This window comes from Diadema antillarum, unplaced genomic scaffold (assembly GCF_040938485.1).
Source record: "Diadema antillarum isolate AM-2024a unplaced genomic scaffold, OU_Dant_1.0 seq00000182_RagTag, whole genome shotgun sequence".
Classification (NCBI taxonomy): domain Eukaryota; kingdom Metazoa; phylum Echinodermata; class Echinoidea; order Diadematoida; family Diadematidae; genus Diadema; species Diadema antillarum.
In genome coordinates, this window is record NW_027271249.1 from 896,826 (window position 1) to 911,292 (window position 14,467).

The 14,467-nt window shown below is 39.9% G+C and overlaps 1 protein-coding gene across 1 annotated transcript; it reads left to right on the plus strand.

The window, feature by feature from the left end:
* Nucleotides 1-315: 315 nt before the first annotated feature.
* On the plus strand, nt 316-13,572 carry LOC139728513 (F-box only protein 3-like). The gene is made up of 11 exons (XM_071639450.1): nt 316-349; nt 1,044-1,210; nt 1,654-1,746; nt 2,449-2,606; nt 4,657-4,868; nt 5,555-5,659; nt 7,799-7,923; nt 8,718-8,878; nt 10,019-10,102; nt 12,055-12,168; nt 13,421-13,572. The coding sequence occupies exons 2-11, from the start codon at nt 1,125-1,127 to the stop codon at nt 13,570-13,572; spliced, it is 1,290 nt and encodes a 429-aa protein (XP_071495551.1). The 5' UTR covers nt 316-349; nt 1,044-1,124.
* The last annotated feature ends 895 nt before the right edge of the window (nt 13,573-14,467 follow it).

Here is a 14,467-nt window from a genome sequence, read left to right on the forward strand (position 1 = left end):
TCTCCTCCAATCATAACCACAGCTTGAGCATACCGGTACACCGTACTATGATATAACTATATGAGCTTTCTTCATGTCATTCCAAGGTTTTGGAGCTTTGTTATCACACTGGTTAGTGTCTTGCCATATGTATGATAACTTCAAGTTACCTGATACACATCTGATACCCTGCTACAGTGACTGGGCCGCGTACCAGCTCCCAGTATAGGGTAACACTACAACAGCCGCACAGGTAACTAACGGGTTAAAACCATCTCTGAGGGTCAAGGTCCAGCACAACATCCTGATCCCTGATACCATTACCAGCCCATAGTCAGGCCTACTAAAGATCCTGCCAGCTGAGGTACAGGTGAGTATAAACACTCCACTCCAGTGCCAGTCTCCAGTTCCATATCAATTATCACTGTGCAATTATTCAAGGTGAATAAAATACTGGGTCAAGCATATCTCGATATAAACTCAGCACTAGTGTGATGCAACCTGATCCAATGCCAATGATTGGCTGGTAGAAGTCGGCACATGATTGGACATTCATGATTAATATCGACATGCAAGGTTAGAATGATCGATCTACGCCTCGGCAAGTGAAGGAAGCACAAAGGCTCGAGACAACGAGCCAGTGCATGAGTAATAAGTGTTCATGAACTGAAATATGTTGTATTCTGTTAATTTGTTATTAATCCTTGATATGGAACTGCATTTTACAGTAGGCCTAGTGGTGGGTTTTTGTGACTGTCATTCTTGCCTTTCTTACACAATCCTTTTGATTATAAGTCCCACAAATATGTTGTATGGGCATAGCATATTATGTATTTTTTAATGAGGATGTTTTATTGAAAGATAGAGCGATCGCTCACTAAGCATAGGAATACATGTTAATATTGACAAGTGCTTGGATATTTAAATGAATACTATTTTGCACACACAAAAACAAAGGAAAAGAAAAAAAATTGTCCCCCTAATCTTTTGAAATATGTATGGAGGTAAAACTCACTATTAACTACCATGTAATCTCACCATGGCTCATGTAATGTTGTTTGCAGTCCGCTGTTGTAAGGGTTGTCCTTGCTGCAAGATTACTGTTTTGTGATCATCTGGGGACAACTTGGAAGTGCTTAATCACCATGGCAACAGCATCAAGTATGTTGGAGCTCCCTGACGAGCTACTCATCAAAATTCTGGATCATCTTGATGTGCGGTTCTTAGTCGGGTATGAGACCCACGTGTTTGTTTCTACATTATGTTTGTCTGTTTTTTCATCGCAAGTCAGTGTCCTGTGCAAAGATGGTTTAGCAGTTTGAAATGGTTTGTATTGTTATACATTTTCACAGTGTTTTGTAATGACTTCTGATTAAGATGATTCCATTATCCATTATTTATTTTCACTCTTTAGAAGATATCTTGGAGGCGATAAAGTAAAGTTATCACAGATCTCCTAACGAGCATAACAAAATTAATGAGGCATGTGGTCGACTTCTACTTTGAACTGAATTTTTCTAACCCTCAAATTGCCAATGCCAAAGTTATTTCTTCTTGTCATTTTGTTTTTTGGCCATTTTTCACCCCGTAGAGATGATGAAACAAAAATGATAATTTATAGATTGGATCACCCAAGTTATCAAGATGCTGTTCTTGCATTTCTTCTTTCTCTAGATCTGTCTCGTGTGTTTGCCAGCGACTTCGGCATCTCTCAGATTCCGAGCACTTGTGGAAGAAGTTTTGTGCCCAGATCTGGCTAGACGAAGAGTAAGAGTTCGCCTTCCACTCAACCCTTAATATACAGTCATAATGGTGTGATCACCTGCAGTTAGCATTAACATGACATAGACTCTTTCATTACGCTTATTTGTTTTTCACGAAAACAGATCTATGTTGTGTAGTTTGATGTCTGTTTTTACATCCTGTGTCTTAATGTGCATGGATCAGCTGCTGTGATATAGTTTATATAGCTTTGTTGCAGTCTGGTACCTTATTGCATTCAGTGTTTATTTGGGGATTACAACTTATGAATACAATTTTTGGGATCAATGCTATCATTATCTGATTCATTTTCTGCAATCCATAAGTAAAAAGCTATATGTATCCAGATTGAAAGGTTCAACAGTATTGTATCATTTTATAAATGTATGCATAATCTGCTTGAAAATTTTCCTGTAGTTTCTTATGGCACTTCCCCCCTTTCCATTTGAATAATCAGGCTTTATTGTATAGCCCATACTTCATACCAATAGGTACTGATTCATTGGCAGTTTCATAGTTCATTCATTCAAGTGTGGGGCACAGTGTGCCTGGTTGATACCGTTTGCTGACTACAGTATTGCTGGTCAGCCGGGGCGAACCAGGAGGGGTCGGCAGTTCCATAGTATAGGTACGTTATTGTAAATGGGGAACAGTGCTGTCTTATTGTAGACTCTTACAATTTTATTGGAACGTTTGGGGGGTTTGCAGAAAGAAGATGTGCGAAGACTCCTGGAAAGCCAATTTTCTGGCTTGGCATGAGAAGTGGGGGCCGTACATGGACTGCTACGCCGGGGTGAAGGCGCAGTGGAATCGCATCGAGGCCGCCCTGGCAGAAAGATGCCGGACAACCCTCAGTCACCTCTGTGGTAGCTATCCATTATGATTCAGTTTACGCTTGGGTTTCTGTATCAAATGATAGATATTCAAAATGATACTTCTCGGTTTTAGACCTCCCCTTCTTATAAACCTCTCCACTTCTTCCATCAAATATTTCACAGTATTAAGGCACACATAGCATTTAAAAAAAGCAGCAACTTTTTTGAGTCTCACAATTTGCCTCTGCAGTGAAGGTTAAGTTGTGGCTTTTTTGTTGTTGTTGTTTTTTTTTTTGGTGACCAGGACCTTCTATCTCTTTCTTTCTTTGTTTTTATTTTTATGGAAAATGTCTCAAAACCATCTAAAAACAAGTGATGTAGTCATCTTAAATCTATCCCTCTCTTCATATTTCGAATCAGATTTTCAAAAATTTTGTGCAGTGACATGTTCACCAGACGAGCCACCATTTGTAATGACTATTTTCTACTACAACTACCAGAAATTAATGTTTATAATTATGAGCAAATATTTATGATAAATGAATCAAGTCATTAGCAAAATCTGTGTATGCTAGATGGTTCAGTGTTGTATCATTCATATTTCTGTGCACTCAACCACCAGAGACTCCAACTCTCCTGTTTTCGACTGGAGATCTCCCGCCGAAAACCCATTTTTGCAAAATCTCCCGTTCTCCCGCTTGAGATTTAATTTCTCCCGCCCTGGCTCTGCGTCTCCTCGTTGGAAATGATTTCTTACTTACTGCTATCGTATGTTGACAAAAAATAAGCCTTTGATAGCACCAGAGAGCATCTAGAACCCTAGGAACTTCGTGCTTCGCACACATGAACTTGGAGTCTCTCGTTTGCTAGGGGTTTCGGGCGGGAGAATCTCCAGATCAGAAGGTGCTTGGGGTTGGAGTCTCTGTCAACTAGTATACCATAAAAGTATCCAAATTAAATCTAGAGTGTATTGTCTACATGTGTGTTTTGGGTGGTTAGATGTGTAAATTTGCATGTATAACCAGAATAGAATTCACACTACACTGTGTGCTGAGATCACTGACTTGTCTTTTTTTTTTTTCATCTTCTCCTAACAGTAATAAAGCAAAAGTGTACATCATGAATGTAGAATTCATTTCATACTAAAACTGGCGAAGCCTTTTCTTATTTTCTTTTTTTTTTGGGAGGGGGGGGGGGGTGGGGTGGCAAGGGCAAGAAATTGGCTTTATTCAAAATGGCAATATATGTCACAGTTAATCATTCTGTCTCTTGACTTGAACAGAATTTATCTGAGTGAACTCATACCTATAATGCATTTACAGCTGTACCATGCAGTCTTTATTTTCAAAAGATAAAGTCTAGAGGAAAGGTGTAGGAGAAGATATTAAACAAACATTTGTTTCTTTTGGGAAAAGAGGGCTTTCACATTCACTCTGCTTTGATAATCACAGTAGAGGCAAGCTGAATATTAAAGCACTTTCAATGTAATAATAAATTAGGTCTGAGCAGCTAAGATCTTATATATTTAACAATAACCTGATCCATTCTTTTAGGTACACTTCTGCCTCATACCAGTTTCTATTATTTCACTGCTTTTTAAGGGAAAGAAAAGACCTTTCTTAAGGATGAATTTCTTTACACCAGATAAAGATAACTTGTCCCTCTTTAATTTTGTGTGGGGTTGTGCTATGTTGTATTCTATATAAAAATGATATGCACATATAAGCTGTCTAAAATACATTATATCTGTGTCAAGCTGTGTTTTGATACATCACTGCTTGACTTTTACAGCTGAAACTCATGTCATTCATTCATTCATTCATTCATTCATACATACATTCATTCATCCATCCATTTGTTCTTTCTTTCTACCCACCAAATCATCGACCGACATACATAAATGCACACTAATAAACATACACACATACGTACACTTGTACATTCTTTCATAAACATTTGTACATACACTCAAAAACACCCATGCACACATACAAAATGTACATACACGCATACATACATACATACATACATACACACACTTTATACCTACGTATCTACCCACATACCGACTGATTGGCCAACCAAAATGCCAACCCACCAGGTCCAGTGGATAAGACGTTGCTTCAGCAGGCGTGCTCGATGGGGGAATCCCCCCTTCCTCCTGAGGTGTGCTGCTCCTTCCTCATCCACAACGGCCAGCGAGTCCTCCTGGGCCAGGGGTCGTTGCTAGGCACCCTGGAGGTCTACGACCACTTCAGCATGGAGGTGGCGGTTCCCCTGGGGTTCAGCCTCAAGAACAGCATGCCAATGAGGGTGAGGCCCAACAAAGCACTTTGTTATGATGTTGCAATGCCAGATTCATAGCAGAACAACACTGTATGGTGTACATCAACACATTGAGGACGGACTGATTTTGCTATAACATGCATTTCCCATTGACACTTGCCCAAGTATTCTCGGGACTTGTCTTCAAATGGGTTAATGTGCGGACATTTCCAGTAACAAGGCAGTTGATACCTTTCATGCAATTTTTTTTTTTCCGTTTTTTAATTGTACCAATGCCAGAAGTCATAGACTTTCATCATGTGACTGTAGCTATTAGAGTGTTTCTTTCACCTTTCTTCAAAAAACACTGTATTCGATGGAGTCATTGTAATTTATGTCCTAGGATTAGTAGGAATTTGCAGGTCTGTAAAGAAAACTTGTAAATATGCATTCCTGTGATGTCTAGTGGTGGAATGAGGGGGGGGGGGGGGTGAATCTGTGGTCTAGGACCACTGTGACAGTGTGACAGTGACAAAACGCGAAATACCTATGTAATCCCTTTCTGAAAATACCAGCCGACTCACCAAATTCATAGAAATAAAAGCACTGCCAAATATATAATGTTGACAGTAGATTGTGATTGGTAGGAAGATGTTCAGAACTATCTAACATCAGCTGAACTTTTTCGAATTTGTCTCCTTTTTTCTTTCCAATTTTGTCTTCTTGTGTCAAAGGGCAACCTCATGCTGAGTTGGTGTCCATACATGAATTACGGCCAAGCTCTCTGCCTCAGGAGCAAGCCTGGTCTAGAGAAGGGGTGCGTCTACTACCTGAACGATGTAAGTTTTTACGTCTATCTTTTGAAGATCTAGTGAACATTCATTTCAACATCATATATGTGCATAATTGTTGCCATTTCTTTTTTTTCACTTTGCAATACTTTGTGTCTGACATTTTTTACAGCGCTTGATGTCAGTGCTAAATTGTCAGATGCCATCAGATCTGGATGGTTGTGTTGTGCTTTAGAGATAGAGACCTCTACCATGGTGTCCAGTAAATGCCATCGTCATGTTAATGATGTAGAAGACCCTAACACATTACATTAGAGATGCTACCTGTACTTAAATGTCTACCTAATTGTGCAAAAGGCTCCCTGAAACCTTTCATGCATGTACAGACTGTACCTATTCATGTTTAGATCAGATATAAAACCTCTATGATTTACAAAATCGTAGGAATTATTTTTGCTCATGGGCATGCATATAATACACAAGTATTCAAGTACCACCCTGATTTTGATGTGAGGATGTCGACAACCCTCTACAGTTTACAATACTTGTAAAACAAGAAATATTAGCGGCATGAAATTTTCACGAATTGGAGCTGACAGCCTTTTTTTTAGCCTCAAGACCTACCACTGGCATTCAGTGCATATAGTGTAGACAAGCATCTTCGTATGCATTTCGATTTAACTTATCTTGGCTCTTGCAAAATCTAAATGCACATGAAATTTTCTGGTTTTACAGTGTATCCCTGCAGCAGCACTTTTTTCTGAGTATTGGTCCAAAGTCACAAGTGTCCAGACTCAGTATGTTTGCTTTGCAGTCACTACATGATTGTATCTAGTACAAACTTGTACATGTGTACTCTACTTGTATGACAAAGATAAGTAAAAGCACATACATCTATCTGTAGCTAGCTTGAATTGCTGCACTGCCCTTCTTATATATCATGGGTGTGGTATTTCTGGAAAGGCATCTCCTCAAGTTACCTCTTACCCATCCCGTCATCCACTTGGCAGGTCGGCATGTCTGGGAAGAGTGAGCCAAGTTTGTGCTACCTTCCCCCCCCCCCCCCCCCCAACTGTCCCAACTTCCTTCTTTCTCAGAACAGGTGCACATGTTGGTATCCAGGCTTGAAGCCAAGACAGAAGATACTCTATAGACACACTGTGCATTACTGATGGGTCCATGAAAGGATGTACCCCCCTCCCTCACCCCTCACCCCTCCCCCTCACATCATTCCCCCCCCCCCCCCCCCCCCCCCCCCCCCCCCCCCGGTGGTGCGATCGCGATGAAATTTTGCATGCGTATGACCCACATCATAATCTACAAAATTGTATCATAAGATTTTTTGAAACAATCAATTGCTAATTGTAATTAATTAATTATGCAAATTAAGCTCAAGGTCATACTTTAGCCTAATTATTAAAAAAGCATTGAGAGTCTAATTTTTGATCTGTAAATCTGTTTTAGCATATTCAACAATTGTACATCACAAAAATTTCCAAAACTCATTTCAATTCTTATGTATTTTATTGTTTTCAGAATTTCTTATGTATTTCTTTGTTTTTCAACTTTTGTTGTTTTTTTTTCTTTGTTTTTTCATTGGAAATTGTCACTGACCACTTTTCTACCATGATTAGCACACAATTAATCAATGAAAGTGATTAATTATAAAAATAATCAGGTTTTATGACTTTCATGACAGAGCACTGTTTTCCATATGAAATGTACACAAAATCACAAAATTGTGCCCGTTTTGGGGCAACATGCCGTTTTAGTGTTAAAGGGGCATTCCAGACGATTTCCATAATTTCACATCATGTATTACATAAATCAACAGACATCAGAGCCTCACATATTTCAGAAATGTAGCAGTGTAATTCCATTACAATACCGCTTGCTCAACAAGTTCACCTGTGATGAATCTATGCATGCCTTTTTCTTTTGTTCTGTTTCTTTGAGCCTCAACTCATGCATTCTTATGGTGAGGCTGCCATGTCATCATTCGTGCTCGTTGCAATTTGTTATAAATTTTGAAAACATTCTCATCCCAATCACTATAAATTCTGAAACTCTGTGCTCAGTTTAACTAATTTATAGTTATTCACATGTAGAAGTCTGAAAATCATCCGGAGGTCCCCTTTAATGATAGTGATAGATTCACTGCAAATATCCTCAATTTCGATCACGAAGGTCGGCAAGTCGAGACGACAGGAGGGCTACTTCATTATGGCCGGTAGCTTCATGGAGTGGCTGGAGAAACTGGCCGACAGACTCTCGGACCCGGAATTGATAGTCCATCGCTCCAAGATACTCAGGTCGGTCATCACCGGCTCTGTAGCAGAAGTCGAGGTCGAGGGCGGGGCGACTTGCTCATGCTTGTGGTTGTAATTTCATAGCACTGAAGTCTGAACTTTCCTAAGAGCAGTTTTCCACAAAATGTACAATAAAAAGGATAATTGAGAAAGCAGTCAAAAAAGGGAAAAATAGCAATGTATTTACACAATATCTACCAAGCATCACTGTCTGAAATTCATATTTTGTTACATATTTACAAGGGGCAAGAAGTCTTCCCACATCGCTTTGCTTTCACATCTTTCCAGCTTGCAAATTTCTGTGGTGTACCCAGCATTTGTCCTTTTACATTTACGTGTAGTATTGTAGAGGAATAATGCTTGTGTCACAGTATTATTAAACTCAAAGCAGATTTACATACTGGTACATTTGTACATGGGGCAGCATTCTGTGATTGCAATGGCATGTGGCACAAACTTTATTGTAATTCACCATGGAAAGATGCATGGTAAAGTACATTATGTGCATATTTTTGTTCATGCCTGATTCCATATCACTTTAATATTGATGGCCTACATAGAGGCATTCATGATAGCTTTCCAGTGTTCTTTGCTCCAATTTCATGAACTTAGATGGTCGGGAGAGTGAAAGAAAAATGAAAGAAAGATTGAACATTTTTATATTCAACTCTTTGAACGTCTCTTAAACAGATATATGGCACTATACAAATGCTTTGGATCATCATCATCTTCCTCACTCAGAAGCTTTGCAGATAAAAATGTTGGATTATCATGCATGCGTTTTATCCCTCCAACAGATTTTACCACGAACCGACCTGTGTAGCCGTCACCAGGGATGTGAAGGTCACCGTGGCAACGGCCTTTGTGCCCCGCATGAGCCAGGTCAGGGCAGACAAAATGAGGACGTTGTTTGCCTACCGCATCTCCATGACGATGGATGAGAACGCTCCTTCAGCAAGTGAGTTCCAATTTTTTCACAGAACTGTTAGCTTGTTGTAGCTCCTACTTACCAGAGTAGCCAGCAGTATGTTTGATATGAAATTTACAGTTATCTGTATCTTTTGCAGCTGAAAAAAGGTTCTCAAAAAGAAACTTTTAAAACACTAGAATTGTGAGTCACAGGTGGAAGGCCAACCACCAGTGATGAACGTGCTATGGTCATTTCTTCTCGAGGCATGCAATGTGCAAGGAAAAATTTATATAATTGTATTTAGTGCTTCACTTTGGTCTCACAAGACTTTGTGGTAGGATTTACTCCAAACAATCTGTTTGTTTCCCATGCAGGAAAGCATGCATTCCCACTCTGCTATGGATAATAAGTGACCAAAACCCGACTTACGGAATACCCAATGGAACCATGTGTTCCTAGTTTTTTAATCGCGGGTTTAGGAGATGCAGGGTGTGTACACTGTAAGAATAACTGCCATATTACCCCAAAAAATGGGTTTAGGAGATGCAGGGTGTGTGCACTCTAAGAATAGCTGCCATATCACCCAAGAAATGTTCCGCCCCAATGCATCAATACCCCTTCATTCACAAAACCAAATGAGACCCTTCTATCTCATGTGAAGGGGAATTTATCCCATATATGAAAAACATTCCTTTCATTATGAAAAGTGCACATTTCTTTGACTTATTGCTGACTTATGAAAAGGGTGATATTATTCCCCCTGTTTATTGAAGGAGGTTATTAAAAGTCAAATGCTCTTTCATTTTGCTAGAATAATTCAAACATCTTTGGTTCTCTTTATGTATTCTTTATTTCATTGTCTAACTGTTACGTCACAAATTGTAGTTTTCATTTCCAGTCGTGTTGGCACATGGATGTAGTCACAACTTTTATCCTGTTGAGGACGTTTTGATTTTGCTACAACAGGCATTTCCCATAGACACCTGCCCGAGTACACTCGGTACTTGTCCTCAACGGGTTAAAAATTTGTAACTTTTGAGTGGATTGTCGGATTTTCCTCAAACTTTGCTTGTGTATACATTTACTACCAACAATTCTGCTTACACTGGATCCATGTGTGTATTTGAGGTACAGTAAATTGTAACTTTATTCCGTTGTTTTCTCATAATGCCTCATATCTCAATGCAGGCACGTGCAAACTGCAGAGTCGTTATTGGAAGATCACGGACAGTGTGGGGGAGTGCCACGAGGTGAAGGGCGAGGCTGTGATAGGTATTGTAATATTTATACACTCTTTCCCTTAAGTAGCTTTTCATACTTTTCTATAGAATATTATGGATGCATTATCTACCATCATTAAAAGACAAACTCTGTTTAAGCAGCAGAAAAATATTACAGACAGAAACTGAGAGAGGCAAAATCAAACACATTACTCACTCAAGAGAAACGGCATGTCCATTTTTTTAAAATGATCATGGGGATTTTTATGTACATTAACCCTTTGGCCACTGAAGATTCTGTACATAGTGGCCTATGGTTCACTGGAAGAAGGTTTCGCAATAATCCTCTCATTTCGATAACTTTCCAAATGATATGAAATAGCTCAGTGCATGTTTATTTTTTGTCTGTTGTACACTGTCGGTAGCTTATGTTTATTTGAAAGCCTATTAAGACTTCACCAAGAGAATGGTGTGTCACAGAACTAATGCTGACAGTAGCCGCATTTACACTTACTAACATCGCGATTTTTAAAATCGCGATATTTTGGTTCCACCGTTTACACTTGCGCAAAAGCATGCGAAGTTTGAGCTTCACAAAACATCGCGATTTTTTGGTCGGTAGTGCGCATGCGTAATTTATCTCTTTTCAACACGGTTGCTGAGTGGAAGCGCGCGCTATTCTGTTCATTTTCACTGCAGTGCAGTATTATTTTGATCACAGTTAGCTGGTTGGAACGTTGAGCCAGGGCTTTTTATCAGTACAATGCACACATAAATTTGTGCTTCTCGAGACTGTTATACTTACGGTAAAACTATATAGTTTTCTATATTAGATCACATACGTAGTAGGTGTGTAAAACTTCATCTACAGCAGCATTCAGGAGGATCATGAAATTTCGCCGATATGACGAAAGTGAGAAGTAGGACTTGGAAGTTAGGACCGGTATTTTATCAGGCGACAGCAACAACTCACACTTGTTACGTACTCCTATACTAGTATTCCACAAACAGCGTATATCGAGAGCAGTACGGGCACTCCCACAATCTGAATCAACGCATTTCTGGGAGAACATCATTTTGTTAAGTCGTCTTGGGGTGATGATACGTGGTTGGAGAACTTCAGGTTTGCTACTAGTTGTAGTTTTCACGTACTAGTTTCATCGGGGAGAGGGAGGTGAGAGACCACGAGCCGATCGAGGATCGGCCGTTTAGACCTGTACACAGCTACACGTTCCAAGGAGGGATCGGGAGCGCGCGTAAACTCCCGGTGCAATCTGATACCGAAAGTCACGTGATGAAAAATCGCGATATTTCTGCAGCTTGGGTTTACACTGGCTAACTTCGCCTCAAACTTCGCGATGTTTAAAAAAATCGCACTCTGGCTGGCGATTTTTCTGGCGATGTTTCGAGGGCGTTTGGGTGTAGTTGCTTAGCAACTTACACCCAAATGTCGCGATTTTAGAAAAATCACGATTTTTCCAAGCAAGTGTAAATGGGCCTAGTCATGTACTTTTGTTGACCTTTGACCTTTTTCAAATTACATAATTATATGCTATTGTTGTATATGGAAAAGAAGGTAAAGCATAGACTGTTCCAGGGATTATTGGTTCAGCTTGTGTCAATTTGCTCTCTTCCAGCGTAATCAGTACTGTGGAATTCCATAGGGTGTTGCCTTGCCATGTGACTAAAGTTTTTTAATACCTACAAGGTACATGGAAAAAAAAGAAGAATTTTTACATCTATCTCTATTAAGGATATCTATCATTGCTGAAGAAATCAAATTAGTACATAATCTTCAGCTGTTGTAGTCAATCTACGCGTATCTATAGATGGACTTGTAACTGATTATACAGGTGACATGATACTCACAAATCATGCTTGTGTAAAAATTGATCCACTAAAATAAAAATAATAGTGGACGGTTTTAAGAAGAGAACAGTCTTGTTACTCAAGAAACGTGTTGTGGAAGCAAGATGGCAATAACTTCCCTTTTCTATTAAACAGGTTTGTATCCTGTCATAAAACCTGGAACCAACTTTTCCTACGCCAGCTGGACTCCCTTCGATTGTGAAGGGGGCTTTATGGAAGGGCACTTCACATTCGTCAACCTGAAATCTGGTGAGGGCTGCGTTTAGTGACATTATTTTTTGTTGTTGTTGACGATTCGTTGCTTTAAAGGCTGACAGGCTTTAACCCATTTCTTTGATATCGGAACCTGGTATACCAGGTTCCCAAAACGAAGACAGGAGTGTCTGCATTCGTGGCCTAAATTCATGTTAATTTGTGTTTTGCTGCCAAGAAAAATGGTTTTGATGGAAAGATTAGAGTTTTTTTCATCAATATCTGTTTTCTTTCTGTATGAAAACTGCATGTGTCGCAGTTTTATTGGACTTTTTTCCAATGTAGTCTGCGCTTATTTTGCTGCAAAACTTGTATAACGATGTACGTAGCGATCGAAGGATGAGGTCAGTAGAAGTTTGATTTCGCTGACCCCATGCAGGTGCGTCTTTTATCTTTAACAAAAGAGTTTGCGAGCCCATCAGCGCACGTACTATTCAAGCCTTGCGCCTCATCGATATTTCCATTGTTCAAAGGCACATGTAGTTGACCGTGGAAAGGGGGGTACATTTTTACCACTTGACTGCTTTCACACAGGTGGATACCAACCTGTCTGTTCTCTGTTGACCTGTAAAAAGAATCTTGTTTGGGGGCACTGAAGGTGGTGTGAGAGGAATGGATTTAAGGAAGCTATGACAAGAGTTTGCAGGAAGTTTTGCAATTACTTTTAGAATGGATGTGATCATCCAGTCATGTACACACGCACAGGACTTACTTGCTTATTAAAGATGGTTCTTTTGGCCTTCTGCTTGTTGTTTCTCTTGCTTCACCTTTGTCTAATTAACCCAAGGAAGCATGCTTTGGCTGAAATAGAAAGATAGATAGATAGATAGATAGATAGATAGATAGATAGATAGATAGATAGATACAATTGTAGATAGATAGATAGATAGATAGATAGATAGATAGATGGATAGATAGACAGAGAGATAAAATGGTCCTTATTGAAATCACATACATGACTCCCAAAGGTTTTATTGTATAATGACTTACAAAGGTCATCGTCTAACACTGAAAAAAAAAGATATCTGGAAAACATAATTTCACCCATTGAATTAAAAGATTTAAGTATGGACTGCAAGAAAGGCATAATTATCATCTAGATGATACTACATTAACTTGAAGTTTAACTGTAAATGATAGGCTTGACATCATGAATGTTCATACCACCTCATAATGTTTTCAATTCCCTCTCAGTCATTGGCTATGAAAGATTAACTAAAGTGGCCTTCCCTCTTCTCTTGAAATGCAGGTGAAACGTATGATGTCGTTTGTCCACGATTCAACATGAGGTGTCCGCAAGTGTCCAGGGCCATCGGAGGGGAGGGAACGTCTGAAGACATCGACTATGACGAGGACGATGATGAGGACTACAGTGAAGACGAAGACGACAATGAGTACTGATGTCATCGGTGAACAGCATCCTCAGTGCATTGAGACATTATCAATGGAGGCTTTAACCCCTTGTGTGCCATCTTTGCATGTTCAACTTTTTTGATGACAGGCTGGGTTTCCATCCTTCACTCAGAGCACACAGCTGCTCAGTGGGCATACAAAACTATGATATGCAAAAGAGGGCATTTACATTGCAAGTGTGAGGCTAATTCTTCAACAGAGACCTGGTGGTGTGTTGCTCTCTCGCAGAATTTGTAGCAGTGCAGAACGTATGACTGGGAATCCTTGCATGCTACATCGTAATGCGCATCATTCTCACTTCAAGCGTCTGAGAACCATGGTCTGGATGTGGCATCGCCAGTGTTCATGAGATTCTTACCCATAATGGCTGTAACAGGGCCAGTATGGCACACAAGGTTTTCAACACATGACCTACAGGATGCTGTTTATTAAAGTGAACACTTTCCATCAAATGGTGTGTGTCTCTGCAAGCATGCTTAAGTCATTATTTCCTTAACAGGCTACACATCAGTGCATACCATTTTAAGCGAGGAACCCTCTCCTCTAGATCTCTCAATACCATTTAAACTGGAGTGAAGGAAAGGAGGGGTACTCTGGCTGTTTGAGAAGGCATGGCCAGCACGAGTAGGTACACATTCAGGGGCTGCAGGTCTAGCCTCAGTCATGTGTATGTGTAATACATGTAGTGTGGTGCAGAGCTGGTGTTGACAGTGCTGTTTACCCGTTGTGTACGGGAACCTGGCAGACCCTGTGCAAATCTATGGGGATTTCAGAATCTCATAGGAAACAGGTTAAATCTAGCCCAGGACCTGTGACAGTTCTGTCTTCACGGTTCCCGTCAAGCTTTAAAACATCATACAGATGATGGGATGATGGGATATGC